Raw genomic sequence first — 26,619 nt, forward strand, 5'->3', positions numbered from 1 at the left:
TAAGTGGAACATAAGTAGATGAAAAGGGTATTTTGGTCTTTTTACCTCAAATAGGAATATTCACATTAACGGTGTGAACATTCACATTGACGATGTGAACATTCACATTAGGGGTATTTTGGTAATTATGTCACCCATAGGACTTATTGAAACATAAGAAAATAATATGGACTAAATGGAACATAAGTAGATGAAAAGAGTATTTTGGTCTTTTTACCTCAAATAGGACCTAATGGAATAGTCAAAAAGAATATGGATTGGATGAAATAAAACTCTTAGAAATAAGATTTATCAAAAAAGCTCCCTTATTATTACTTTCGTGGAATTAATTATTAATTTTTTTTAAACTAAACTATTAAAAAACAGAATCTCAAAACTAAACTATTAATTATTAATTAAAAAACAGAATCGCAAAACTAAACTAAACAAAACCTATCTTCACAAGTTATTTCTAGGAAACCTCGTCCACGAGTTTTTCCTGGTTTAGAAATTGCAAGAAAATTCGATAATTTCTACAACGAACACCTAAATTGAATACAAAATAGAAAAATGAATAAAATTTTACACAATTCATCAGTAGGACTCATTTTAAAATAAATCTTGGCCACCCATATATGCATTTTTTTGTCATTTTAATCTCTGAAGTTTTAATTTTGTCATTTTAGTGTTCAAAGTTATCAATATTAGTCAAATTGATCCAATTCTAAACAATTATTTAAATCATTAATGAAATGGTAATAAAATGCACATACAGTCGTTGAAATATGTATTTTGTGTCATTTTGATCCATAAAGCATCAATTTTAACAATTTTGTTCTTCAATAACGTTATGTTTCATTTTTTTATCAAGTTTTTAGGGTCAAATTGATAAAATTAAAAACTTTAGAGATTAAAGTAACACAAAACACATACTTTAAGGATCATGTGTGTATTTTATTACAATTTTGTTAACAATTTAGACCGTTCGTTTGGAATTGGACTAAATTGATTGAAATTGAAAACTTTAAAGACCAAATTAACAAAATTAAAACTTAAATGACTAAGGCCTCGTTTGGCAAATGGTTATTTTAGTCAAAAAATCAAAAAGTTACTAAAAAAAATCAAAAAGCCAACAACTCATACCAAAAAGTTAAAGATTCCCTTTTCTCTCTACTTTTGCAAATCTTTTCGTAAAAAGTCAAAAATTCATCCAAAACATACTAGTTTTTTTTATATTACATTTTAGCTAAAAAGTCAAAAAGTTACTAAAAAAAACCTGTTCCCAAACGAGGCCTAAAGTTACAAAAAAAACACATATTTTAAAGACTAAAAACCTTCTGTATCTAGTTTTATGACCAATGTATTCTAAATATGCAGTCTTTAAGATCTCTAACTAGGATTTTTGTTTTTTTTTTTTTTTTTTCTTTTCAATCAGATTCATTCGCTGGAACTTTCCTAAAAATTAATCTTTCTCAACATGATACTATGTTTCATGGTGCTAAGGTTGTATTTGGTTCGTAAATTTGAATAGAAATTTAAAAGGGAAAATTGGCCTAAAGTCCCTCATTTACTTTTGATATGAGGAGAGGTCCTTTATAATATGTTTTGATGGCTAAGGTCCCTCAAATTTATTTTAGGTTATAAAGTACCTAAATTACCCTTCCTTTATAACATAAATTTGTTTGAATATTATATGGTTGACTTAACTGATACATTTTGGAAACCGAATTTGAAGTGGAGATTTTGTCGGAGTTTTCGTCGGAGATTTCAGTGGAGATTTTATGGTGGAGATTTCGTCGGAGATTTCAGTGGAGTTGACGAGAAAGATTGCTACGATCGTGTAGATTTTGTTGGAGATTTCATCGGAGATTTCAGTGGTGTGATAGTGTATTGATCGCGTAGATTTTCAGTGGAGTTGAATCAGGTTTGTTTTCGATGGAGATAGCACATGCATTTTGATATTTGTTTTGAATTTTTGTGTAGAGAGAGGCCAGCTTGATAGAGTTGATTTTTATTTTTGGAATTAATTTTTTATTATTTGTTTTTTAATCAATTTGAAAGAGTGTTGACAGTGTGTTGATCGCGTAGGTTTTTGAGTTGAGTTGAATTAGGTTTGTTTTCGATTTAGATTCCAAATGTATTTTGATTTTTGTTTAGAGAGAGGCCAGCTTGATAGAGTTGATTTTTATTTTTGGAATTAATTTTTCATTCTTTGTTTTTTGATCAATTTCAGATAGTGTTGACAGTGTAGGTGATTTTGATGTTTAGAGTTCATTTTTGGTGCTCTGTTTTTTATCAACATGCTGATGAATTATAGTTGTGTTCTATGTTTTTTCAAACCAGAGAAATTTCATTTTCTGCACTATTGTTTGTGTAGTCCAGAGGAAATTATAAGTGCATATGGACATATTATTAGAAGTTTGTAATGGAGATAGAATATGAGAAAGTGAATGTAAGTTCATAAATTTCTCTATACTTGTATTTGTAGTTCAGAGAAAATTGTAAGTTTGTTACTCACTTTCAGTTTGTAGTTCAGAGAAAAGTATTTCTCTGGACTTGTATTCTATGTGATTTTTTTTTCTATAATTGTGTTTAATTGTTAGCAGTAAATTTCTCTGTGATTCATTAAGTTTCTATGATTTTGTTTTTTATCATCTTGAAGGTGAATATCAGTTTGTAGATGTCTTTGGAGTTTTATTTTAAGCTCAGAGAAAATTATAATTTTTAGAAATTTCTCTGGACATTTATGTTGTTATTGTGAAGTGTTTCTGTGATTTTTTTTGTTGTTTTTTGTTTCAGTTTCAATGGACAGTGCAGTGTTGTTGCTGTGCAAATATGGGAATGATACTATTGTCATTAATGTTTCATGCGAATTGAATTTTGAGGAATTGGTTGGCATTTTGTGTAAAACATGGGAGAATTTGAAACCTGAGACTATGTGTATTTCATATTCTATTTTGGGCCATCCGAATTGTATGGTTCGAAATAATATTGATTTTCTGAATATGTTGAGGGTTGTTTGTGCACGCGGTGTTGATATAGTTGATGTTTCAGTTAGTAGATGTAGTACTTCTGATGAAGAGGATGAAGTGGGGTCTAATTGGGTAGATGTTGTGGATGGTGAGTGTGATAGGCTGGTGGATGTTGAAAGGAATTCACTCTCTAAGTTTTGTTCTCACCAAGAAAAGGTGTTATTGTCGGCTAGTTGGCGGAATAATATTACGAGTGTTGGACAAAAGTTTGAGGGTGGTGTGGTTGAGTTCCGTACTTTTTTATGCAAGTATGCTATTGAGGTTGGTTTTCAGTTTACGTATGTTAAAAATGACAAGCTGAGGGTTACGGCAGAATGTGCATATAAGGAATCAAGGGGATGTATGTGGCGTGTACATGCTTCTGTTGAAAAAACAAATGGGTTCTTCTACATAAGGACTTTGAACAATGAACATACGTGTGGTGTGGCGGTTCGTACGAGTAAACATTCGAGGATGACTTCCAGCTTGGTTTCTGGGCTGATACTTGAAGAGGTAAGTGCAAAACCTTTAACTCGTCCAGTGGATGTTGTGAAAGAAATGAAAGACAAGTATGGGGTCTCAATTAGTTATAACTGTGGTTGGTTGAGTGTTGAAAAAGCAAAATGTAGTACATATGGGGATTCTTGTTTGTCATTTGATCAATTACGGTGGTATTTTGATGAGGCATTGAAGAACAATCTAGGGAGTCGTTTTGAGTTAGATTTTGAAGATAACAAGCGTTTCAAAAGAGTGTTTGTGGCTTTTCATGCATGCATTGCTGGTTTCAAATATTGTCGGTCATTGCTTTTTCTTGATGGAACATTTTTGAAAGGACGATACAAAGGAGTTATGCTTGCTGCAACGGGGAAAGATGGGAATGAAGGTAATTGTAAATATATCTATTTTTATCTAAATATGTGAATTTTCTATACATGTAGGAATTGAGTGAATGTGAATTTTCTCTGGTTTTGGCCACTGTGTGGATTTTCTATTGTTGTGGCCACTGTGAGAATTTTCAATGGATTTTTGTCAGTGTATGAATTTTCTCTGGATGTTGTCATTGTGTGAATTGTATCTGTAGGTAGTCACTAAGTGAATTTTCTCTGTATATTATGATTGTGTGAATTTTCTCTGTAGCTGGTCACTAAGTTAATTTTCTTTGGATGTTGCCAATGTGTGAATTTTCTCTGGATGTTGGCAGTGTCAAACTTCTCTGGTTGTTTTATTGTTCTATTTTTCTCTATTGTTTTGTAGGTGGTCACTAAGTGAATTTTCTCTGTATATTATGATTGTGTGAATTTTCTCTGTAGCTGGTCACTTATTCAATTTTCTCTGGATGTTGCCAATGTGTAAATTTTCTCTGGATGTTGGCAGTGTCAAACTTCTCTGGTTGTTTATTGTTATATTTTTCTCTGCATGTGTGTACCTAATATGCTTGTTCCTATTTGTTTTGTAGGTTTTTTTCCTGTAGCTTTTGCTGTTGTTGATGTTGAGAATAAAGACAATTGGTGTTGGTTTCTTGAACATTTATATGGAGTATTAGGATCAGAAAGGGTGATAAGTTTCATATCAGATCGACATTGTGGAATTGTGGAGGGAATTGCTAGGTTTTTCCCTAACTGCTTTCATGGATTTTGTCTGGAACATCTAAAGAGAAATTTGAGGGATAAGTTGTCATGTGGAAACACAAAATTGGTTAGGGAGACGATTGTGTTCAAGTTTTCAGAATGTGCATATGCTCCAACAAAGGCATCATTTCATTTCAAGTTAAATGAGTTAAAAAGTGAGGGAGGAGACATTGTGAGTGTTTTCTTGAGAAGTTTACCATATGAAAATTGGAGTGATGCATATTTTGCAGGGAAACGTTATGGTGAGGTGTATTCAAATGTTGCTGAGTCATTCAATTCATGGATACGAGAAGCTCGGCACTTGCCAATAACAAATTTGGTGGACATGATACGGTTGCAAATCATGAATATGAGGTCTGATAGGAGGCTGCTCTCTAGTAAATGGAATAAAATTTTGTGTCCTCGTATGGATAGTGTGTTGGAGAAGTCTTTTTTGGACGGGAGGACATGGAATGTGAGTTTATCATCTGATAATGTCTTTGAAGTGCATTGTTTTCCTTCGGTTATGGTTGATCTTGGGTTGAGAACTTGTTCATGTCGAAAATGGGAAATAAATGGGTATCCATGTCAACATGCTGTTGCTGCAATTTTTAGGAGTGGAAAGAATTTGAATTCATTTGTTGAACCATTTTTTCATGCTGATATGTATCGTCAAGCATACTCCTTTTCGATTGGCCCAGTTCCAACTGTTGATAAACCTGTGTGTAGCATTGAAGATGTTATGATTTTACCTCCATTGAGCAAGAGACCTGCTGGGAGGCCGAAGAAGAACAGAATTGCTTCTACTGGAGAGTTTAAAAGGGTGATTAAGTGTAGTCGTTGTGAGAGTATTGGTCACCATAATAAGAGGACATGCAAGGAACCTTTGTTAAATAGTTGAGGATTATACATTTTATTGATGGAATAATACATTTGATGATTACTTTGTGTATTTTGTTTTGTGAAATTTATTTTTTGGACAGTGTATATAATAATATCAATCAAATTCATCCAGAGAAATTTTTCAATATCAGTTAAAGTGTGTTTGTTGATATATACTATAGGCAGTGGGTTTGTAGTACCTGTCAAATTCATCCAGAGAAATTTTCCTATGGCAGAGAAAATTCTGTGTGTTGTGTTTTGAAGCTTCATATTCATCCACATAAATTTGACAATGGCAGACTAAAGTACTGTGTGGATTGTGTTTTTTCAATTTGATAATTGTTTTGTACTAACACAGTGCATTAGAGATTGAATGATCATATAGGCACCTTCTTTGGTGAGATATGAGTTAAATTTATCTGTAAATTTCTGGTAGCTTCATATCAGTCATTTCAAGAAATGTGCACAGCAGACAGAGCATTCAAAAAATTATTGTACAACCAAGAAACAAAATCAAGCTCTTTTGGAATTTCTCTGAGTTGAGAATTTCTCTGAGTTGAGAATTTCTCTGGACCAGGGGAAGAATTTCTCTGGACTCACTTGAACTCAGAAATTTGTGTCAAAGCCAGAGAAATTTTCATCCAGAGAAATTTTTCACCATCAGAGAAAACTATATGGGCATTGTGTTCTGAAATTTGAAATTCATGCAATGAAATTTTCCAGTGGCAGATAAAATTACTGTGTGCTTTGTGTTTTGTTGAGTTTGATGATTGTTTTGTACCAACACAAAGTTTTACAGATTACATGATCATATAGGCATCCCATTGGGACGATACAAGTTAAATTTCTCTGTGAATTTCTGGTAGTTTATACCAGAGAAATTTCTGCAGACAATTTTCTCTGGCAGACAATTGTTGAAATTTACATTAGTCGAAATAAAATAAAAAAAAATGAAATTTAGATTAGTCAAGAAAGGATATATACATATACGTCAAGGATCATCATTCCTTCAATGTATCAACAAGAAAGGATATATACATATATGTGAGACAATTTTCTCTGTGTGGATATGTACATTGTCTTCTTTTCACTAGTTTCACTATTACATTTGTGGTTCTTCTGGGGGTATTTCAATTGGTTCAGTCCATGACCGGCCAACTTCGGTCACAAATCTCTCTATGAGTTCTGCCCTCATCAACCTTATCTCTTGTGTGGACAATTTGGATTTGATAGGTTCATGCTTGCTATATTGTTTCATTATATAACAGACAAAGAGGCCACAATCCAGACTGCATACAAATTATAGGTATGGTTAGTTTTAAGAAACATGCAACTGAAATTATCTTATTTATAGATGTATGAAACTTACGAATCGCTTTCTTGTTGTGGAGCATTGTTGACATACTCAAAGTCATAACTTGTGTTTTGTGAGTTAATTAATTTGAAAGAGGGTTGTGATTGAGCGTCTCTTTCAAGACAAGCTTTCAAAAAATTCTCCACGTAATCTTGCTGCAAAAAAATAATTTTTATATAACAGAGAAATTTACGGACAAGTCAATGGGATTCTATGAAAATTATCATCACATAAAGATGATGATGGATCAGAGAAATTTGCACTCGTTACCAATTGTTTTGCATCTTTGACATATTTGTCTTCTGCATCATCCCTCCTTGGCCTCAGTGAGTTGTAGAACCTCCATAAATTGTCTTGTTTGTCCAGGACAAGCAAGGTCCAGTGATTTCCATGTGTGGACTTCTCATTACCTCCAGTATTTATTGGGAAATGGAGGAACCTATAGTTCCTCCATGCTGTTTCAATATGCTTGTCAAATAAGGACACTCGAAAACTTTGATTTTCTGTCATGTTGATGAAATTCTGTGCTCAGAGAAAATCAAAAAATGGTTTTGTTAGTGACACAACTGACTTCAAGAAGTATATTAAGAAGAGAAAGTATAAAGTAAATTCCAGAGAAAATCAAATAAAATAGTAGTAACATACTAAGCACATGGATGTGAAAAAAAATGAGGTTTGTTGTTGTTTCTCTCTGATTTGGTCAGCCAAAAGGATCTCTCCATAGCCATCAATGACCTGAAAAATATGATTTATAATTGTAATATTGTTTTATAAAGGCTGATGGAACATTGCAGAGAAATGTTGATGAAAGGGAAAGACTTACATTGTTGGCAATTTCTTTTTGCTTTATGAGGTTTTCAATGTCTTCAAAGGTAATGATATTCAACTCACTTGTCCAAATTAAAGCTCTACAAGATGACAAAGAAGGGATTGAATTGTTGTTAATGCAACATAAGTTTGTAATTTGTTGTTTGTTATGTTCTATTTTGTTTGTTGTACTTACTCAAGCCCAGACACATTTGATATGTGCTGCAAGATGTCTTTTATATGATCTTTTATCAATCTTGAAATGGGAAGAGTTTGTGGAAAGACCCAAGATTTTGTGATGTTTATAGGTTGAGGCAAGACGTATGCATCAGCATCAAGCACTTCTTTGTCCTTCGTGCTTTGCTCAACTTGTTTTGCAGCTTGTTTTGAAGCTCTAGTCACTTTCGCAACTTTCGGATATTGGAATTCTGGATCATGCTGCTTTTCCTTCCTTTCTTTTGCCTTTAAATTTTTTATCATTAAGGTTCTTTTTTGACTGTAGGCAGTGAAAATATTAGGAAAAGTGAAATTTCTCTGAAGCAACAGATGATATTTCAATATGTAAATTTATTTAATTCAATATTTTGCAGTTACCATAGAGTTTCTTCTTTTGTTTCGGTTGTTGTTTGTGTGGCATTTGCTCTTGTTGGGTTGTTGGTTGTTGTTCCAGTTGCATTCCAACTATACACAGTGAAAATCAAACAAGCCCCAAAAATGGAATAAGAAAATATACAGAGAAATGAAATGAGCAGTAGAAATATAACTAATGTGTTGAGAGAGATATAACTTCCAGAGAAAATTAGCAATGATAGAGAAAATTATAATAAATAGAAATTTCTCTGAGTTATGATGGCACAAGGACATAACTTTTTGTGGCTCAAGATTTTCACTGACCTTGTGGTTGAAGTTGTGTTGGTGTTCGGTATGGTTGTGTTGCTAGTTGGACATATAGTTCTTGAACTTGTTCATGCAATTTGGCATTTTCAGTTTCAAGCTCCGAATTTGAACACCTCAACTGTTGAATTGTTTTTGCATCGTCTGCTTTTTCAACCTCCAACATCCTTAGTTTCATTCGGATTGTGTTTTCTTTTTCTTGAAGTTCTGAGTTATGTGATGTCAGGATTCTTATTGAAATATCCTTTTCAGCAAGTAATTCCATCCAATTTCTGTCTTCTTCTTTTTTAGATTGAGACAGTGCCTTCAGTCTTTGACGTAGATCAGCAATTTGGGCATCCTTTGATTCCTCAAATTCTTCAGGCTGATGCATTGTTGAGCCACAAATGCCATCATGTTGTTGGTCCATCGGCTCATTATTTTCTTCTTCATCACTTTCATCCTTGTTCTCTTCTTCTTGTTCATCTTCATCTTCATCTTCTTGTTCACTGTCTTCTTCTTTCTGTTCATTTTGTTCTTTGTCTTCTGGTTCTATTTCTTCACTTTCTTTGGTGGTTTCTTCTTCTGTGCTGCTTGCTTGATGTTCTTGTCCATTGCTGGCTTCGTATTCTTCTGTGTTGCCTTCTTTTTGTTCATTCCCTCCATCTTCAGATGGATCTTGTAATGCCTCATTGAATATGACAATTGCCTTTTTTAATTCTTTCTTCGTCTTTTTGCCAAGACAGAACTCCTCAGATGGGTTTTTGACTAGCTGCTTGTTATCAATCTGTAACAGGAGACTCTTTTATTAGAGAAATGTTACAAAATTCACTGAGAGAAAAAATTCAAATAAGGAAAATAAAATTCATCTAAATGATACTAATTGGAAACAAACTTCAGAGAAAATTGTATTGGGCCAGAGAAAATTAGAGACATGGAGTTAATTTTATGGGGCAGAGAAAATTATGAAACAGTGAAATAAACAATGTTTATAAGTTAATGTTTTACTATATTTGTGTCAGAGAAATTTGAATTCCAGTGAAAATTCATTAGAAGGGTAGAAATAAACAGTGTTTATCAAAGATGCAAGGCACACCAGTTATGGGCAGAGAAAATTACACACAAGGAGATAAAATTTGATGGGCCAGAGAAAATTATGTAACAAAGAACATAATTCAGATATTAGAGAAAATGAATCAGGGCATATAAGTTAATGTGTTACAATTGTGGTCAGAGAAATTTGGATGGCAGAGAAAATTGATTACAATGGCAGAAATAGACCAGTGGTTAACAAAGAAGAAAACAGAAATTGATATTTCAGAGAAAATTAATCTTAATCAATCAATGCACAAGGAGGGAAACAAAGCAGTGGTCAGAGAAATTTTGAAATTTCACTGAGATTTCAGTAGCAATAGGAATCTAACATGTCGAGGTGCAAGAGAGTGGACTGGTGTCTCCTGCAGCTGTTTCGTCAAGGTTTGAAGGTTCCACTTGGCACATCTTGGGAAGTCTGTTGTGTTACTGTCTTCTGAGTCAATGATAGTTGCATGTTCACATAGCCAATACTGTGATGAAAATGAAAGTAAATAAAATTTTGTAAACGCACAAATTTGTAAGTATGATAACTGCAAATTTGAATGGATATTATACTTACCAGCAATGCAATGACACACCCCGTAACTTTTTCTGGAGTTCTGTGCAATGCCATAATAGAATCAATCAATGTTGATGTGATTGCTTCCGGCCAATCATACTGTTTCATTGATTCAAGAGGTTCCACATACTTTATAAAAACCCAACCTATTGAATTCCCACTTGTTGCAAAAAATAGGGTGAGACACAAGTACAATGTAACAATGATTGCTACATCTTTGAAGTCAGTTGGTTGCTTGCCTTTCATTGCTTTGACCAAGGCATTTTTAAGAACAGGACCAGTGAGCCTTGTGTCCTTTTGGAATCTTCTCCTGAGGAATGCAGATTTTGGCTTTTTAGAGTATCTTAATGACATGGCTCCTTTACCTCCTTCCAAACCAAAAATCAAGGTCATGTCATTTGTTGTAAAGGTCAGGTTCTTCTTCCCAACTGTGAATGCTTTTGTTTTTTCATTGTAACATTGGATTATGGCAACTACATCATCATCGGATTTCCTAGATTTCTTTGGATCCATCCTTCCAGTGGTTAGAGCTTGGATCAAATACCAGAATGGGGTCTTTTGAAGCTCTAGAAGATGTTTTGAACTGAATTTAAGTGTTTGAAAGAAGGAGACAACAGATGAGAGGTTGGATCGGAATTAAATGCTGTAGTGAGCTCTCTTTCTGTGGAGTTTAACAGGTTTTTTCCCCCTTGAGCTTGAGTCTTTTGAAGTTGGGGTACTCATCTGGATGCTAGTTGCTTCATCAGCTTGGACTTGTGTGTTTTGGGAAGGAGTTTGTGGTGTTTTAGTGCTGGTTTTTGATCTTAGATGATAAGAGGACTGAGAGAGTTGTTCTTGCTTCCTTGGTGTTTCTAGTGTTTTGCTGCTGGTTTTTGATCCTAGTCCATAAGAAGACTGAGACAGTTTCTGTTTTTTGCTTGGTGTTTCCGGTGTTTCGCTGCCTTTACGTTTTGCCATTTCTAGACAATGATTAAAGCATAGAGATGTCAACATTAAATCCCAGAGAAAAATGGAAATGTCAGAGAAAATTACAGATAAGGGAGAAAATTGGAGATGCCAGAGAAAATTACAGATAAGGGAAAATTACAGAAAATTTGACATGTTAGAGAAAATCAACACAGCATCATAAACATGGGAGAGAAATTTTCAATAATTGTTTAAATTACATATAGAAGTAAACATACCAGAGAAAATGAATGATAGAAAAAAGTAAACATGGCAAGTGAAAGAAAATTTGCATTCCACAATTAGCAAAGATAAAATAAACAAAGTAATGTAAACATGGCACTGAGAAGTACACCATATTGAAATCAAGAATTGAACAAAATAAACATACCAGAGAAAAATGCACATTCTGGAGAAAATTACACATTCTTGAGGAAATTTCGATTCCAGAGAAAATTTCAATTCATAATATTAAAATGCAAGAAAAATTTACATACACAAGCAGAGAAAATTAACCATGATAGAGACACTCAATGGAGGAAAGTGGTGCGATGTGGTCAGAGAAAATTATAAATACCAGAGAAACTTAGACAGGGGCAAGAGTGTAATTGACATTGCAGAGAATGATACATATTCCAGAGAAATTTACAAAGCAGAGAAATTCAGAGACAAAATGACAGAAACATATTCAAGAATAAGATCAAAATTCAGAGAAATAATTTTTTCTCAAAGTACATATGGCAGAGAAAATTTCAAGAAGAAACATTCATTCCAGTCCACAATATTAAAATTCCAGAGAAAATTTAAAATGACAAAGACACAAGGGAGGAAAGTGATGTGATGTGGTCACAGAAAATTATAAATACCAGAGAAACTTAAGACAGAGGCAAGAGTGTAATTGACATTGCAGAGAAGGATACATATTCCAGAGAAATTTACAAAGCAGAGAAATTCAGAGACAAAATGACAGAAACATATTCAAGAATAAGATCAAAATTCAGAGAAATAACTTTTTCTCAAAGTACATATGGCAGAGAAAATTCCAAGAAGAAACATTCATTCCAGTCCACAATATTAAAATTCCAGAGAAAATTTAAAATGACAAAGACACAAGGGAGGAAAGTGATGCGATGTGGTCAGAGAAAATTATAAATACCAGAGAAACTTAAGACAGAGGCAAGAAAGCAATAGACATTCTAGATTAAGATAGACAATGCAATTAAAAATACATATTACAGAGAAATTTACGGAGCAGGAAAATTTATAGACAGAATTACAGACACATGTTCAAGAATAAGATAAAAACACAAAAAATTGTTGTGAAAATAAACATGCCAGAGAAAATTGAAAGAAGAAAATTACATTAATCAAAAATCAGAGAAATTCAAATGCCAGAGAAATTTACAGATAAAATCACACAAACATGTTGAAGAATAAGTTCAAAATACACAGAAATAAATTTTTTCAAATTCAGGTAGCTTTTTATTACGAAATTGAAACCCTAACTTATGAAAGGTTATTATAAAATGCTATTAACTGTGTTTCCAGAGAAAATCTAGTTGTATTGTAGAAAAACTGACCAGAGTTAGGATGAAACTTGAATGATGAGCTGATATGGCCCGCGATGAAGATGCGACGTGACGAAGATGGACTGAGATGATGATGAGCAGTGAAAACGAAGCTTTAACCTAGGTCAGAGAAATTTGAGAGGAAGGAATGGGAATGATTTTTGGAGAAGATAACGAAGCTGTAATGTCGATGGTGCAGATGATGTTGAAACCCTAATTCTGCTGTTCTCCTATTCGTGAAGATGCTGGATGTTTGGAATGTAACTGAGACGTCGGAATGAGTTTGGTTCTGTGTTGATTTTGGCGAGGGTATTTTGGTCCACAAAATAATTAAAAACGCGCGCCAAGTTGTTTCAGGGACGTGAGGCATCACTATCTTTTTGTGTGTCCTTTATCCTCTAAATTGTTATTATTAGGGACCTTAAAAAAAATCCCCAATTTAAAAAGTAAATGAAAAAAGTGTGAAAAGTATTTTATATATATTTTATTTATATTTTATCTATTTTTTTTCCTTTCTTTTTACAAATTACTCCCTAAATCGCTAAAGCAAAGACAGTATAAAGATTTATGGCATAAAGGTTTATTACAAAAGTAAGGGTTTCTCTTTAGATTACTTAATGGGCCAGTTAAGTGATTTTTATTTTAATAATTAGGCTCATTCATTTTTTAAGCCCATGTGTGTGTATGATTTATGAAAAATATTAGAATGATTTAATAATTATAGTCATATAATTTTATCATATTTATATTTTATAATATATTTTTTAAATTATATTTTTTTATTAATTTATTTGATAATAAAATAGACTACTATGATTATCAAATCTACTTAATTTCTATCATGTAGAATGTACATTGTACACACAAAAATGCCAAGAACCCAAGGTTCAGGAAAACATTGCAGTAAAAATTGTGGCACCACTAACTTGTACTTGATTGTATTGTTGGGGATTTTTAAAATAGTTTGGTTTGAGTTTTTTGAATTAAGTTTTTTTTAAAATTAAGTTTTTTGGTTTTTGTGTTTTTTTTTTTGTTTTTAGTGAATATTTTTTAAATTTTAAACATTTTTTTTTATTTTTTAGATGCACCTTAATTAGATGTATCTAAAAAGTAAAAAAAATATGAAAAAATATTTTAAAAAATTAATAAATACATAAAAATATAAAAAATGTATTAAATTCTCATATTTTTTTTGTATTTTGGATATTTAGTCAATTTTTAAAAGATTTTTTTCACAAATTTTTTACTTTTTAGATACATCTAAGTTAGGTATGTCTAAAAATTTTAAAAATTGCTTAAAATATTAAAAAAATCAATAAAAATAAAAAAATATGAAAAATAAGAAAGTAAAATTTTTTGAAAAATAATTTTTGAAAAGTAAACCCAAACATAGTGAATGGTTTGTGGTGGGGGGGGGGGGGGGTTGGGTGGGTGGGTTTAGTTTTCAAAAAAAAAAAAAAAATCTCTCTTGGTTTTGTAACTTCTCCTGTATTGAAAACATGAGGGCAATTATTAAGTTAATAAATACTCATATAGAATATTTACTTAACAAAGAAATTGTGGAAAAGATGCTAGTGTGTATGCTCACACACACTAGGAATGGTGCACCTCACCATTCAAATCAAGCAAACAAAAAATTAGATAAATTACAAATATACCCCTTAAAGTTTATTAAAAATACAAATTATTTTTTGTAGTTTTAGGTTTATTAAAAATACAAATTGTTTTTGTAGTTTTGAAAACTACATCCCGTTCCTTGAAATTTTTAATTTCATAACAAATAGTCTCTTGTATAAATAAATTATCAATTAATAGTGTTTAATGATGTCGAAAATTTATTTCAATTAATAATTTAAGTAATTTTATTATTATATAGGAAAGTAGTTTGGAATTTTATTATTTTAGTTAATTTTGTTAAATAAAAAAAATTAGAAATGAGATATTTACAATTTTTCAAATTATAAGAGACAATCTGTATTTTAAGCAAATCTCATAGAATGTATTTATAATTTATCCAAAAAATTTAATAACTTATATTTATTAAGTTAAGAGATTATGTTTAGAATGATTAGATTAGGCCCGATGTTAGATCAGGCCTAGTTGGGAATGACAAATGCTCTCTTGGGATTCAAGATGGAGAAATTATGTCATTTAGTTCACATCATGGGAAATTTTCAGTTCAAATGTGATGAATCATAATTTGAATGATACCAAATACATAGTTGTCTTATCATGGCTTGACTTGGCCTATGTCATTTAGTTCACATCATGGGAAATTTTCAGTTCAAATGTCATGAATCATAATTTGAATGATACCAAATGCATAGTTGTCTTATCATGGCTTGACTTGGCCAGTCTCGTTTGGGAACAAGCTTTTAAAATAAATTTTTGGCTTTTTAACTAAAATGTGATGTAAAAAAAATTAATATGTTTGTGATTACTTTTTGACTTTTTATGAAAAGATTTGCAAAAAGTAGTGAGAAAATGAAATTTTTGACTTTTTGGTATGGGTTGTTGGCTTTTTAGTTTTTTTAGTGACTTTTTAACTAAAAAAATCACTTGCCAAACGAAACCTTAATTTAAAAAAGATGGTTGTCTTCAAGGAATAATTTTTGTATGCGGAGATGCTTCAAGATATGAGAGGAAGTTTATAAGTGCACTTAGGGCCGAGCTAGGCCCAATCATTGCAGTGGACCGATTCGTGGGCCGTAGTAAAAAGAATTTCACAAATTGGACCTAGTTTTATTAGCTCGATCTAAGTGTAGTGACAATTACCTCGGTCGAAGAGACGGCTGCAGATAGCTCGGTTCATATACTCCGGTCCGAGGTATAGTTGAGTAGTAACCGAGCTAGGGCGTCACTTGTGGACGCGCTGAGCTGAATTGTAAGAGCAAGGTAGGACCGAGCTAGGAGAAGCCCGGTTGAGACTGCCGCTTAAGTATAGCGGTGTCAGCTCGGTTGTGTAATCATGCAACCGTAGTAAAACCATTTTACTTAGTTAAAGCAGTGAAGAGGGTGTTGAAGGATAAGAATTATCTTTCAGAAGTATAATTCCTAGGAGGACTCTACATTGAGGAATAAAGAGTCCTACTAGGATTGTGCCACACAGAATCTATAAAAGCTCATGACAGGACCTATGTACAGGTATCCCAAATCTTACTCTAGAATACACAGAGCTTATTGTTTATTGTCTAGTGGCTGACTTAGGCATCAGAGGGGTTTCTGGCACACACCCGCCAGTTAGTTCACGTTCGTGTTTTCAGGTGACAAAGCGACGACGTTTGGAGGAGTGCAAACTGGATCAATAGGATTATACGAGAAGAATTATTTTGTGCTCGTACAATTGGCGCCGTCTGTGGGAATTACTGAAAGAACAAAACCTTTTGATCGAGTTTTCCTCTCCAGCTGAAACCAATGGCGCGCAATGAAGATTTGCCGCAATCTGCTATCGACGAACAAACCCCGGAGGGAGGTGAGAGGCGCGAAGGTTTACCCTCTATCCTTCTGATGGCGGACTTAGAACCCCAGCGACGAAACTCCCGGAGGGACACGAGGGAGAGACGGGGCACTAGCCCCCGTCGCTCTCAAAGTCCTGAAAGACAAAGGCGAAGGCTGGATCCTCAAGTTTTGGAGGATCGCGTGAGGGAGCAAGACGAGTTAATAAGGAGGATGGCAGCAGACATGGAGACATTGAAGCGCCAGATAAAAGGGAAAGGGGTGACGACGGAAGAGGGGCGCAAAGGTAACACGCCCCCTCGCCGCTCAGAGGATTGTAACAGACATGCCACGCCATTGCTAGCAGAAAGTAGGAGCCTTAAAACAGGCGACACTCAATCAAGGACTTCCAGGACTTGCCGCTCTAGGTCTGAGAGAACGAGGACTGAAAGGTCATATACGGAGGGAAGCACCTATCGCCCCTCCTACACACACCAGACAACATTTAGGCACACGGAGTTGCCTAGGTTAGCGGACTTACGGACAGTGCTTGAACAAAGGGCCCGACGAAAGGAGGATCCCAGGGCCCGTGACCCTCACAGAATTTTAGCACTACAGCGATTGGCCCCTAGGACACATGGGAGTGTCGAGGTAGGGATGCCAATGCCGCGCCTTGCTTACGAACCAGCGGATCAAGTATTAGCAAGGTTACAAAGCTCGCCGTTCATTCTGGCAATAGAGAACGCAGCACTACCTTCGGGCTTCCATCAGCCTAAATTCACTATTTATGAAGGGAAGTCAGACCCCTACATGCACTTAAGCCACTTTCGCCAAGTTATGGCAGTATAGCAGCGGAATGAAGCTCTAATGTGCATGCTATTCCCATCCAGCCTTGGTGACCTAGGTCTAACCTGGTTTGAAAGGCTGCCCGAGGGCAGCATCGCCTCATGGGCACAATTGGCAGAAGCGTTCGTGACCAGATTCAGGACGAATACCAAAACACCGGTGAAGATCGATCAGCTACTCTCCATTGACATGGGCGAAAGGGAGACATTGATGTCTTACAACAGTCGCTATTGGGAGACCTTCAACCAGATTGGGGATTACCCTACAAACCTCGCCATTGCGCAATACAAACGGGGTCTACCAGTCAGCAACAAACTAAGGGACTTAATAACAATGATGCCACCCCTCACAATGGAGGCCCTAATGGTGAAGGTACATCAACATGTCCGAGTAGAGGAAGACAGGGCCCGTGCTAAAGCAAAATCCGACACAACAGCATTGCCAGATAAAAAGACTACAGCAAAAGTTAACACAGTAGAATAACCTAGGAGAAATGGGCGAGGCAGGCGAGCCAACAAAGAGGACCCAGAAAAAAAGGAAGTTAAGAGTCCGCACTGCCATCACTACCGTGTTCAATAAACCTATCTACCGGATTCTCAGTGAGATACGTAATGAACCTTTCGTTCGGTGGCTTGCCAAACTGGGAGAAGCACAAAGGGGCTATGACGAGAGGTCCCGTTGCACCTTCCATGATGAGAAGGGGCATCGAACTGAGAACTGCACACCCCTGAGGCAGCATCTGGAAGAGTTAGTGGTTGCTGGACACTTGGACCAGTATATTGAAGGAGGAACACCACCAGCCCCACAGGACCCCAATAAACCCAACGGAATGCCGGTCGATGGTCCACCCCAAGGCGTAATCAATGTTATACATGGGATCATCGAACCCAAGCGGGTGTATGAGCTCAGGGGAATGATAAAAAAGACTGAGCACTTGAGAGAGGTATTAAGTGCACAATTTACTGTCAAAAAAAGGAGAATAGAGGCCACGAACGTCATATCCTTTTCAGACAGAGACTTAGCAAGGTTACACTGCCCTCACAATGACGCGAATTTTGATATCAAGCGGATTCTGATCGACTAAGGAAGCTCATGCGAGATAATGTACTATGAAACCTTCAAGCAACTGAAGTTGAAGGACAAAGACCTGGTACCTGCGACATCTCCACTTGCCGGTTTCAACTCAATGCCAGAATGGCCAGTAGGCAAGATAATCCTCCCAGTCAAGGCAGGAACTGTAACGAAATAGGTGGAATTCTAGGTATTGAAGGTCTCTTCCACTTACAACATAATCCTAGGGAGAACATGGTTGCACGCCATGCGATCGGTAGCATCAACATACCATCAAGAATTGTGGTTCCCCAACGAAGCCGGAGTAATTGAAGAAGTCTTGGGAGACCAAATTATGTCGAAATAGTGCTTCGTCATAGTAAATGGCAGTCGGGGTGCAAAAGGGTATGTATAAATGGTGGAAGAGCCAGAAAGCAATGAACAGTTTGCGGACGTGGGCAAAGCAGCAGAGCAGAAGACAGTGGAGGACTTGGTTGAGGTAAGGGTAGATGAAAAGGACCCAGAAAATTTCTTTTTGCTAGGCTCGTCTTTGTCCAGCACTGAGAGAACTGAGTTAATGGAATTCTTAATATCAAATATCGAAGTGTTCGCCTGGACACCATATGACATGCCTGGCATAGAACCTAAGTTCATCTGCCACCAACTTAATGTCCACCCAAACGCCAGACCAATCATACAGCGCACTCGTAGATCGACACTCCACCACGCGGAGATAGTAGGAAACCTGCTGGAGGTAGGAGCCATCAGAAAAGTGCACTATCCAAGGTGGATCTCTAATATTGTGGTAGTATAGACACCCCATTTTTGACCGACCTTAAGACTCAGACGTCATCGATTGAGCGCTCGATAATTATGCATGTTTGTGCTCGTTTTGAGTTTCCGGAGCCTTCGGCTGAGCGCCTTGTCTCGGGACCTCTTAACTTTCTCCTCTTGGCCTGGTTTTTGAACCATGCCTTGCTGCCTTTTCCTAGAGGGAGACAGAGGCCTGTAGGCCACTTTTTGTAGCCATAGACTACCTTTCCCTCTCGTAGGCCACTTTTTGTACCCGTAGACTAGTTTTCGGGGCTTCCGGCTGAGTGCCTCGCCTTGCGGACTCTTGTCTTTCTTCCTTTTGGTTTGTTTTTGAACCAAACCTTGTTACCCTTTGCCTGGAGGGTGGAACAAGGGTGTAGACTAGTTTTTTCCCCTGTAGACCACTTTTTCTCCCCTGTAGGCCACTTTTGGTGGTCGGCCAGCTAGGGTGGGTGGTTTGTGGACCACCTAAAGTGGTCGGCAGCCTGCCATCACCTTCTACTCTCCCTGCAGACCCTCTTCCTCCCTTGCTGACCAGTTTTATTCCCTGTAGACCACTTTTTGTGGTCGGTCGACTAGGAGGAGTGGTCGGTCGACCACTTCAACTGGTCGGCAGCTTTTCTGCATTTTCTGCAGATATTTTCCTTGCCAACTATGCCAGTTGTTGGGCACAGAAGGCATCCTCCATACACGTGTATGAAGGGATTGGTTCAAGCCTCTAGCTTGTTTAACAAGCTTGAGGCATGAAATTCTATATAAGAGAGCCTCCTCCCTCTTGTTCAAGGTTCAGAAATTTGCTTAGGGCTAAACATATCTATCTCTATCTTGATTTCTCTCTCTCTCTCTCTCTCTATATATATATATATATTTGTTCCATTTTGTGCCTTAAAGTGAGTTTTGTTCACACTTTTGCACTAAACACCTAATGAAACACCTTCACTCTTGAACTAAGATTCTTGGAGGTTTGTTTGAAGCTCAAAAGCTTGGTTTTTGCCTCAGAAGTTGCTGTTTTGCTGTGGTTCTTTAAGAGTGAGTCTTTATCCTCTTTAAAGCTTTGTTTTAGTTGTTTATCTAGCCATCTTTGCATGCTTCTTTTGGCTTAACTTTCAACTGTAAAAAGTTCTATTTTCAAGTGCTTAAAATGGTTGTTTGAGGCTTTGTTTGAGTTAGGGGTGGTCTAACCCGTTAGATGGCTTGTTTAGCTTTGATTTGTGCCATCTCTTTAGGCCTTTGAGGTCATTTTTGTTTGGCCTTTTAGCCACTAAAATCCAGTGGATTTTCAGTGGTAGAAAGTGTGTTTTGAGGTCCAAAATAGGAGGGGGTCATCCTCTCTCCTTGTGTCTTGGTTGCTTGTATTGATGGCCTCATGTTTGAGCATGTTTTTCTAGCATGTGTTGGCTTGTTCTCAGCTTGTTTTTGGCATTATTTCAGCACGGCATAACTCTGTTTTGGCTTGGTTGAGTCACTTCATGCATGCTTTTTACACTTGTAGTGTAATCTTGCCATTTAGCCTTGTGTGCTCAATGCTTTGATCAATCATGCTAGCCTATTTTGGTTCTATCTCAGCATGTTTTTGATGTTATTTTAACATGACATACCTCTGTTTTGGGTCGGTTTGATTGCCTCTTGCATGTTTCATACCCTTGTAGTGCAATCCTCCCTATAGCCTTAACATGCATTATGCTTTGGGCCACCATTTTAGCATGGTTTTGGCTCCAACTGGCACAGCTGGCACACACTCACAGAGACAGAAAATGGGGAAGTAGGCTGACCAGTTCAAGTGGTCGGCCGACCACCTACCCTGGTCGGCCGACCAGGGTCAAAAGGTTCAAGCTCCAAAAGTTGGTCAGCAGCCTCTAGGGGTGGTCTCCTCACTCAATGCAAGCTAGTGGTGTGCTGGGAGACCAGCAATTGTGGCTCAAAAGTCAAGGAGACCAGCTACCTGACAAGAAAAATCGGTCGGCGGGGAAAAGTGGTCTCCAAGAAGAAAAGGTGGCCTCCTACCCTCGTACCACCTCCCAAACAATGAAAACAAGGTCCATGCCAAAAATGAACCAAGACAGATGCAAAACGAGGGTTCGGGGGCCAAAACGCGCAGTTGGGTGCCCCGAAAACTGACTGTTAAGGATCGAAAGTGGCGTGCGACCACGAAGGCGGTCTCCCGGGCCACAGTGTCCCTCTACAGAGAGAAAACAAGGTGTGTACCAAAAACCGGAGCAAACGGTGAAAGTTAAGCGGTCCCGAACTAAGGCGCGCGGCCGACAGCTCTGAAAATCGAAAACTGGTCTCCAAACGGGAAAAGTGGCCTACGATCACGAAAAGTAGCCTATGGCCACTGAGAGATGGTCAACGAGACATCTCCCTCCCTTTGGGAAGAGAAAATAGAACCTGATTCGAAAACCGAGGCAAAGCACAAAAGGGTCCGGAGGTCCGCGGGTAAGGCTCTCAGCCAAAACTCCGAAACCTCAGAACGAGCACAACATGCGCAATCACCGAGTGCTCAATCGATGACGTCTGAGTCTTAAAGTCGGTCAAAAATGGGGTGTCTACACCCACTACCAATCATCAACAACAAATCATCATCATCATCAACACCTCATCATCATCCTCCACACAAACCTAAAACCTCTTTCATATTCTTCTTCTTCTACTTTCTTTCTCTAAAACCTACCAAACCCATCACAACCCATCACAAAATTGAAGCAATCTACCAATCAAACCCAAAAATTAAACTCAATAATCAAAACCAAAAATCAAACCCACTACCAATCATCAACAACACATCATCATTATCATCATTAACACACACAGATACATAGAGAGAGAGACACACACACCGAGAGAGAGAGAGAGAGAGAGAGAGAGGTAGGTATATAGATCTGTAGATCTATGTATACACAGAGGATGGCGGTGTCGGTGATGGCGCCGGTGATGGTGCTCTCTCTATTCTGCCTCCTTCTTCTCTCTTCCTCTCTCTTTCTCTTCTTATCCCTTCTCTCTCTTCCTCCCTCTGTTTCCTCCATTTGTTTTCAGCTCTAGAAGAGGGAAAGGCAAAAAAAAAAAAAAAATCCAAAATGACGTCATTTTGGGTATTCGAGCCAATTTGGGCCAAACGTTTCTCGAGCTACCAAGGATTATTCATAAATGATATTTGAATAAGTAAATTACATTGATTTTTCAATGCTTTCAGGCTATCCACTTGTCACTAACCAAGCAAGTACTTTCATTTCAAATATGTTTTAAAAACCTGGATGTGACATAAGTTGTGTTGTACATCGTGACCATTCTAATCTTAATTTACCTGCCAAATTAAGGATAAAGAGAAAATTTAAAAATGACTTAAATTATATATATTAGATTAGTCAGCAAATTTAAAACTCCACCAAGTTAGCAATGCCACTGTTGGTTTTTTGGCTTTCGAAAGTTAATAATGTAATTTTAAGCATGCCAACAAGGATCAATTAGTTCGTACAGAATATTGATTGTCACCCAATTATCAGACGATTGTGTTTTAGTTCTCTCAGCTTCAATGAAGAAGACTTTTACTGGTGGCTTGTTTAGGAGAATTTAGTAAATAGCAAGTGAAGAACAATTTCAAAATCTGAATTTCATTAAGTAAAAATGAAAAACTTACAATGATTTGATCCAATCTTGTAGAGGTTTACAGCAACAAGTTACTTGAAATTACTCCTAAGAAATGAAGTGTCGTACTGGAATTGAAGTGTAGAAATGTAAAGAACTATAAAAATTGGAAGGAAAAAACGAAGAAGTACATAAATTGATTTTTTGATTGAGTCTGGGGTCCTTCATTCTAGGGTGGGCCTTCTCTGCTATTTATACTTTTCAATGGTTACTGTCGAAGTGGGCTTTTAACCGTCGAAATGTCCTCCCATGATTGCTGAACATGCTCTCTCACAGTCAGTCCCACTGCGCCATTTTTGTAGTTAGGCTTCCCTCATGATTTTGAATTTAAACTTTGTGAGTAACCATTAGGCCACATCACTTTGTATCCCTCGATTGTTCCAGTGCTATGCAGATCCATTATTATCAATACGGACTGACACCTGTCTGACTTTGGTTGGCAACTTGTATTAACTCCCTAAATGGCCCTCTTCGTGCCACGTGTTGAATTATGATTGGCGTTTACAAATTATACAACCAACATTACCCCCGACACTAATATATCCAATACTTTGTGATATTAGTAGATCAAGGCACTTTACCCACATCTTAGGACGTGCATGGGCTTTGCATCTTCTTAGAAATGCAACCAATGTCCATTATTGCAGTATTTGTACTGCATTAAATTTTTTTCTATGCCTTGAACATTTCCCACTATCTAAGCATTCGAAAAGGCTAATATAGTTATCATGGCCAAGAAAACATTTTCTTACATAGATCAAGCATACGACGAGTTGTTAGATAATGATGTTCGTCCTCGAAAGAACTTTCATGCATTTATTAGCCACACCTATCTACCTCTATTTATTCAAGTCATGAAAGCTTTTGCAAATCATCGACCTTTGGACCAAGAACCTACTGTTCACAATTCTCTAGACCAAGGTTTTGTAATAATAGATATTGGAAGCTCTTTTTCTACTATAAAATCTTCTGCAAAGGATGAGGCTACTGCTTCCTCTTCTTCTTCTTCTAAAGCTTCTACCTGGGGAGCTTAGCCTACTCCTACTCAACCTCAGGCGAGGGAGCACATTCATCATCGATTTCTTGAATTCGATGACCCTCTTGCAGTCTACCCTTCCATACGCAGCTCTGTAGTGTACCCATACGTTCCTTTCAACCGTCTACGCAACCTTGAGGACAACTTGCTTTCAGCATGGTACACTTCTACTTTGCCGTCTTGAATGGTACGAAGGGCTCCACACCCTGATAAAGCCTTAGGAATCAGTCCTGCACTCCTAGCCAAAAAAACAAAACTTTGCTCCTCTGATTGGCTTGAGTGTGTGAACAAACCTGAATTCCCATCTTCATTCAGAGAGGCTCCCATTGCGCCTTTGCTGCCCTCCAATCCAAATTGGATTGAGGAATTAAGGCTCACTCTCTTCGAGAGACAACACTTCGCTTCTTATCAAGCTTTAGTTCCTCCAACTGCTTACCAGCAATATAGGGCTCAGACCTTGCTTGTCGTTTTCTCCCATTTGTCCTTCGAAGCCCTGCGAGATGATATTCCTCACAAGAACTTGTTATGGGTTTGTGATATCATTTCTTGCAGCCATTTTCTCAACCCTGTAGCCCATGCAAAGCTCTATGCTTTCTTGGACCAACTTCCTCTCCTACTCAATTGGCACATCAATGCTTCTATTACCAATGAAATATTGAATGAAACCGCTGCTGCTTGAATCCAACAAGGGCTAGTGATGGAAGGCCTAAAGACACTCTCATATTGTGTAACATGTTTAAGATCTGTCAACATTTGCCATCATTTTTGGACCTTGCATCCTTCTATGCTTCAGAATCTTCTTAGCAGGAGGGGTATTTTGAGATTTGTGAAGGGCTTAATAGTGGGTTTGGCATTCCATTATAATTAGACTAATTGCTTCATAAATAACATATGCATTTTCCTTTTTTGCTTGCGATGTAATGGGATTGATTTTTCCTTATGTTTATCCTTTCATTCACATTCTCTACACTACACATGAGGCTCTCAAATATTTTTCTCTTGCCCTTCTGGCTATTAGGAGGCAGCAAGTCTTTCCTCTATGTTAAACTTATAAACTGGTCTGTGGTTCTTGTTAGATATGTTGCATCAAATCTTGATTTACATGTTGAAGTTATGTAGACACGTGTTTACATATTTTGCTACAATTATTATGTCGTGTTGTTTTTCTTGCAAATACAATATTAAATAAAATATTGACTGGCTGTGTGTAATATTGAAGGATGAATTGCTTGGATTGGCTGAGGACCCTCAGAGTGATGCAGTCTTTAAAAATCAAAGTCTTAATATGGATGTGCTATACCGTACTGGTGAAACACAACAGGTGGGAATTTTGACATTATGTTCTTGCAATCTACGGGAGCATTTGCATAAATTGGTACATTTATTTGAAAATTAAAATAAATTTCTAGGTTGATTATTTAATTTTGTTGGCTATACACATGGTGGATTTCTTTATCCTTTCTTGCACTGTTATTATGTTGGTGAGGTTGCATTATTCAATTTGATAAAGCCTCAATTCCAAGTCCTTGGGGTTACAGAATCATCTTCTACCATTCAGCTCTGTTTAGGGCCATGCCTCTCTGATACATTGTAGGCAATTATTTTCCTTCCTTCTTTACCATTGTCTGTTCTCTTGTGTAATGGGTATAACATTGTCTGTTCTCTAATTTACATATTTAATTGTTCATTGTGGTATTTTTCTTCAAGTTTATCAGACATGCACCAGTAGTTTGCTAATTCAATATCCAGTGATTTTGATTTTGATGACTTTCTTCACAGTTGTAAAGTTTTGTACAGATTGCATTCATGTCATGTTGTTTACAATTGAGTCTTAATCATGTGTAGGGAATCCTTACATATACCCCTCGCTTGCTTTCAATTGGTTTACAAGGTACTTTGACCTAGTTGTAATGTTGAGTCTTTGTTCAAACATCTTTGTGTTTCTGCTAGGCTATGGGATTTACTTTATGTTAATGCATCTTCTCTTTTTTGGTGCTCTATGAATTCTTCAGCTTATATCATCTACTGTCGGTTCTCTGTAAATTTTTGGTTCCTGGTGAGCCTTGTACTAGTGGTTTTCAGTTTCAGCTGCTTCCTGAACATGTTAATCATGCATTGAGGCCCATTTTAATGCTGAACCCCTCAACTTCTGCTACCTCTCCATAAATTTTTCCTCTTTTCTATTACAAATATTTTTTTTGGTTGGCAAATAGGACCAAACTTGAGAATAATGGTTATATTGTGGAATATCCTTTTGAAATTACGCATAAGATCGTTGCACTTGATGAGACATTCATGGATACCATTTTGGAATGACAATGCACAATCAACAAATTCGTTTAATACAATGTTTCCCCCCAAATGTTTTCTTGGAAGAATTAAATACATTGCTACATATATATTAATAATTAAATGTGCACCTTTATAATTACTGTTTAGTGTTATCGTCAACTGTTTCAGAAAGAGAAGAAAAATATGATTTTTTTGACTTCATTTGGGCTTGTCATAATTGTTATAATTTCTAGAGTATAATATATCAGAATTATTAATTTTATAATTGTTATAATTTGAAATGTCAATTTTATTGAATAAGTGCTAATAGTTTTTTTTTTTTTTTAACAGATTGCTTTTGCGTGGGCTATTGCGGATATTTATTTTTGTGTACGAAGAACATTTATTCTGTATATGGAAGACATCTATTTTTGTACAATTCTCTGTTTTGGAAATACATTGTTTCTGTATGTAATATTTAATTTAGATGGATTATACTTGGTTGGAATGGATTTATATGATACTTGGAATAAGATGTTACAAGTTAAAGTTTTTGGATAGTTGATAATGAAATGGGTATTATTGATAATAAATTTAGATTATAATTGATAGATGTATTATTCTGTATATGTACAGGTTACAGGTTGCATTGATAATGGAATGCATTTAATTTAGAAATTCATGAAAAATATTCAATTTGTGCATTTAAAAAAAATTAATAAATAGAGCTTTTGGAAACTAAATATTTAGTAGCCAAAAAATAAAAAGGAAACTTATTAGCGACTAAATAGTTAGTAGCCAAAAAAAAAGAAAAGGTTTTTGGTTACTAAAAAATTAGTAGTTGAA

General features: G+C 36.3%; 2 protein-coding genes and 1 long non-coding RNA gene across 3 annotated transcripts; 2 read left to right on the forward strand and 1 right to left on the reverse strand.

The window, feature by feature from the left end:
• The first annotated feature begins 2,722 nt into the window (after nucleotides 1–2,722).
• On the forward strand, nucleotides 2,723–5,625 carry LOC145798595 (uncharacterized). The gene is made up of 2 exons (XM_082886818.1): nucleotides 2,723–3,873; nucleotides 4,447–5,625. The coding sequence occupies exons 1-2, from the start codon at nucleotides 2,784–2,786 to the stop codon at nucleotides 5,496–5,498; spliced, it is 2,142 nt and encodes a 713-aa protein (XP_082742944.1). The 5' UTR covers nucleotides 2,723–2,783; the 3' UTR covers nucleotides 5,499–5,625.
• A 1,120-nt stretch (nucleotides 5,626–6,745) lies between these two features.
• LOC145799091 (uncharacterized) lies at nucleotides 6,746–7,518 on the reverse strand. Its single transcript, XR_014341093.1, has 4 exons — nucleotides 7,479–7,518; nucleotides 7,104–7,355; nucleotides 6,849–6,988; nucleotides 6,746–6,768 (listed from the first exon to the last, which is right to left on the reverse strand). It is a non-coding gene; the product is annotated as an uncharacterized LOC145799091 (long non-coding RNA).
• Nucleotides 7,519–17,454: 9,936 nt separating this feature from the next.
• Nucleotides 17,455–18,045, forward strand: LOC145799431 (uncharacterized). The gene has a single exon (XM_082889012.1). It carries the CDS (start codon nucleotides 17,455–17,457, stop codon nucleotides 18,043–18,045), a length of 591 nt encoding a protein of 196 aa, XP_082745138.1.
• Nucleotides 18,046–26,619: the final 8,574 nt, after the last annotated feature.

The sequence above is a fragment of the Camellia sinensis genome, chromosome 9, assembly GCF_055761805.1.
Source record: "Camellia sinensis isolate YWXY chromosome 9, ASM5576180v1, whole genome shotgun sequence".
NCBI lineage: Eukaryota > Viridiplantae > Streptophyta > Magnoliopsida > Ericales > Theaceae > Camellia > Camellia sinensis.

Bases quoted from the DNA above. Each gene is read 5' to 3' on its own strand.
- LOC145798595 (XM_082886818.1), top strand. From the start codon at position 2,784: ATGGACAGTGCAGTGTTGTTGCTGTGCAAATATGGGAATGATACTATT. The intron at 3,874-4,446 runs GTAATTGTAAAT...TTTGTTTTGTAG, and splicing joins GGGGAAAGATGGGAATGAAG to GTTTTTTTCCTGTAGCTTTT.
- LOC145799431 (XM_082889012.1), top strand. From the start codon at position 17,455: ATGGGCGAGGCAGGCGAGCCAACAAAGAGGACCCAGAAAAAAAGGAAG.